The sequence below is a fragment of the Frankliniella occidentalis genome, unplaced genomic scaffold (assembly GCF_000697945.3).
Source record: "Frankliniella occidentalis isolate FOCC.00 unplaced genomic scaffold, Focc_3.1 Scaffold4, whole genome shotgun sequence".
In the NCBI taxonomy this organism is placed as follows: Eukaryota; Metazoa; Arthropoda; class Insecta; order Thysanoptera; family Thripidae; genus Frankliniella; species Frankliniella occidentalis.
The window spans coordinates 2,121,675-2,125,146 of record NW_026267134.1 but is presented as its reverse complement, the minus strand read 5'-3'; the positions used below and the strand labels follow the sequence as shown (position 1 = coordinate 2,125,146).

At 64.9% G+C, this 3,472-nt stretch overlaps 2 protein-coding genes across 2 annotated transcripts in view; both read right to left on the bottom strand.

Annotated features, from left to right (window-relative positions):
- LOC113202153 (transcription factor CP2) overlaps positions 1-3,472 on the bottom strand; it is a gene marked incomplete in the record, with an annotated part of 47,190 nt that overhangs the window by 29,583 nt on the left and 14,135 nt on the right.
- Positions 1,508-3,472, bottom strand: part of LOC113202145 (probable inactive tRNA-specific adenosine deaminase-like protein 3) — a 9,683-nt gene continuing 7,718 nt past the window's right edge. Inside the window, exon 2 of the mRNA XM_026416239.2 lies at positions 1,508-2,771. Within this exon, the coding sequence (XP_026272024.1) occupies positions 1,723-2,769 (1,047 nt within the window). The 5' untranslated portion in view covers positions 2,770-2,771 and the 3' untranslated portion in view covers positions 1,508-1,722. The remainder of the gene's footprint in view (positions 2,772-3,472) is intronic.

Here is a 3,472-nt window from a genome sequence, read left to right as displayed (position 1 = left end):
TTCTGTCGGGCGGGCGGTGGCAGGGTGCGCGAAGGGAGGGAGAGGAGAGGAGGGGGTGGGAGAGAATTTCGATTCAAGTACTTGGCAACCCCGCGCGCGCTAACTGAAAAGGTCAGACATGATGGCGGGGCTGATCATCTCCACGGCGACGGCGACCAACACAACTGTACGTGGGGACGGCGACGTGGCTCTAGGTTGCGAGCACTGGCCAGGGATGTCGACGACGCTATCTTTCCCTTTGGGCTGTTGGCAAGACTGCCTCTGCGGTGCTACGGCGGGGAACAGGAGGAGGGGGAAGTGCGGCCGATGAATGAAGTTGGCAGCCCGAGAAGAGCACTCTCCCCCCAAAAAGTACCAACACATGCCGGGCACTCACACCAACGCGACATTCGTCAAAAGTATCACAATTAAACAGTTTCAGAGGGAATGGCCCGCGGGCCGGGGGAACGAAATTCGCCTCATTGGCGGCTCAGGGCGCCCCCCCCCTCTCTTCACAGCGTCGCGTCTCCTTCCCGGACTCTGGCCAGGCCTTGTTAGTCGGCCAATTGCCGCCTGACGTCACGGGAGCGACCCCCACCTCCATCCGCGACGACGGCTCCATCCCGTCACGTCAAAATCAGCTTCCGTTGTCGGTTGGACCGCCCGGCCGTCGCCTGCTCGCCTCCAAGTGCGGCCAAAGTGACCCCTCTGCAGAAATTTGGGGTCACAATTTCATCACGTTTCCCGTCGGAGAGCCGCTGGGGATCGTTCAGCGCCTGCGAAACTCGGGGTAGGCCACCCCGCCATACACGCATGCACTGCAGACTCGATGTTGCCTACCTATCAGGCGCTATGAGAGCTTGCTTCGGCTGGCTGAACTTTCACAGGTTCGCCACATCGAATCATAATGACGGACGGGTACTTTCTGGACGAACCCTTTGTTCGGGTAGCAGCAGCAGCACCAAGCAGTCAGGATGCGGATTTCTTTTTTGGCGGGTGTTGTCCAATCTTTTGGGCGGGCCTAACCAGGCATTAGCGACCAGGTACAAAGAAAGCAGCAGCCGGGTCCTGGGGCCGCGCGCGGCTACCTGGCGGGCAGGTGGGCGGGTTGAGTCTCGCACTCCTTTGCAAATGTGAGCGAAGCGGAATATATTTTGAAACAAAAGCCTGTTTGTTTACACTGTTAGAAAAAATCCACAGCATTTATCACAGTCTTATAGATCATGCACTTGCCTGGTCTTTCCGTACTCGCACGAGTACAGTGTTAGTACGGAGTACAGGAATTTTCAAGATGGAGCCCTTGGGGACTAAAGTGAAGAAGTACGGATGTCCTGGACCTCATCATGTACGGAAATCCTGTGCCGTCTTTTGATAGAGGGTCATTTTTAGCAGTGTAAGAGGAAGGCCGTCCCAAGTCGCGCCGTGTTGCCCCCTATCGGCTAACCCTGGGGTGCCCCGCCTGAGGGTGAAGGGTGTAGAGGTGGTGAGGGGGGGAGCAGGGGAGAAAAGATCGCGTGACCAACGTTCATTGGGGAGGAGACAAACACGGTTTTATTAACGTAGAACACTCAGGTACATGCGCGCGGCACAATGTCCGTTCGGTCGCAACACAAACCGGCCGGCCCGGGAGCAGGTGAAACGGGCGGCACGACTCGGCGTCGTCGACCGACTCGGGGGAGGCCGGGTATCAGTCTTGAAAGGCTGGCGCCCTTCACCAGGCCCCCCCTTTGTCGTCCAGATTGGTTACTCCTGTCCGCGCACCTGCTCTGCGGAGTCCAAAGGAGGTATCTTGAACACCTGGTAGTGGTGGTTGAGCTCCTTGACGGCGTGGAGCTTGGCCCGCGTCACCAGGATGCCGTCGTGGCTGGGGGCGGCGAAAAAGACCCTCTTGGCCCGGGAGTGCACCAGGGCCATGGCACACATGGTGCACGGCTCACGGGTCAGGTACACGTCGTAGCCGGTGCACAGGTACGGCCCGACGGGCTTCTCATCCTCGCCGCCGTCGCGGTTCCGCACCGTGCCGACGGGGGGCGGCTTGTCCGGGAGGTCCTCCTCGAAAAAGTCCCCGTCTACGACGGGCCACGCGCCGCCGCGTTGCGACCACGCCACCAGGTCCACGGCGTTCATGGCGGCGTGGCGCAGCGGGTGCTCGCACCGCGAGTCGCTCGCGACGGCCACCAGGAGGTCCTTGGCGGGGTCCACGACGACGGCGCCCGCCATCTCGGACCCCCGTCGCTGAGCGCGGGCCGCGGCCTCGTGGGCGCGTTGCATCCAGTGGCGGTGCTTTTCGAGCTCCGACGACGTGAACATGGTGCCGGCCACGAGCTTCTCCAGCGCGGCGTCCTCGTGGAAGTTGCACGCCCAGTACCGGCCGGCGGCGTCGAACTGAGCGCGCGTCCGCGGGGCCGCGCCCGGCACCTCGGCCGCCATCACCTCGGCGTCGAGCCCCTGCGGGTCCAGGCCATCCGCCACGAGCGCCTCCAGGCAGGCCTCCCCCGAGGGGTAGTCGTCGGCGGAGGCCAGCAGCACTTTGAACCGCGGGGCCGACGCGGTCGCGCCTGGACACCGGCGCACCCGCTTCAGGTGCTGCAGCTTGGGGACCGGGTGGACGTCGTTGAGGGTGCGGATGATCCTGGACGTTTGCTTGGGGTCCTGGATCACGGCCACGAACGCCTGCGCGAGAGGCACGTCGGCCAGGAGGTCGTCCGGGAGCACGGCCTCCGCGCCCCCCGCCGTCCCTCCCGCCCCCTCCCCATGGTCCACGCGCCGCCTCTTCCGCTCCCCGGGCATACCTGACGAGATGAGAAGACGCCTCCGTTAGTCCCGAACCTGTGCCGCCAACCACCACCAATACCACACCACCCTCACGACGAGGGGAGGCCCCGCCCGGCCCGGCGCACGTCTCCAGCAGGCCCCCGGCTCCCGCGCGACCCGCCGACTGGCGGCGCGTCGAGGCGCGCAGTTCAAACACTTTACAGGCGACGAGGCGAGACGTCGCGACGCGGCGCGCCGAGGCGGTCGCCATGGCGATGGCCGTGGTCCACGGTACTGTACAGCGGCGGAGCGGGCGGAGCCAGCGGAGCCTGGGGAGCGGGCTTGCAGCCTGGTGCTAGCAGGGTTTCAGCGCGGCCGGTAGCCGGCCCGAGGGGCCCGAGCCCCCAGCGGGGTCCGGCACCCGGGACCCGCATGACCCTCATGTCCGGCGACCGCCTTTAATTCCTCACTTCCGTTCTAACTCGACGCGCTCGACGACACCCGTCTCCATTACATCCAAATTACGGCCTGCTGCACCGTCCCGACGCCTGCATGGGGGCAGCGACCCGCGCCGCGGGGCCGCCATCCACCAGAGTCGCCACTGCACTGCGCGCCGCGCAGGGCCTGCCCGCGGGCCCGCGGGCCAACGGGCCGAGAGGTGCCCGACTGGTGGGTCAAGGATGCCCTCTGGAGGTTGTCCAAGGCCCCGCGGCGGCCCGCGGGAGGCCATTCCAGTCGG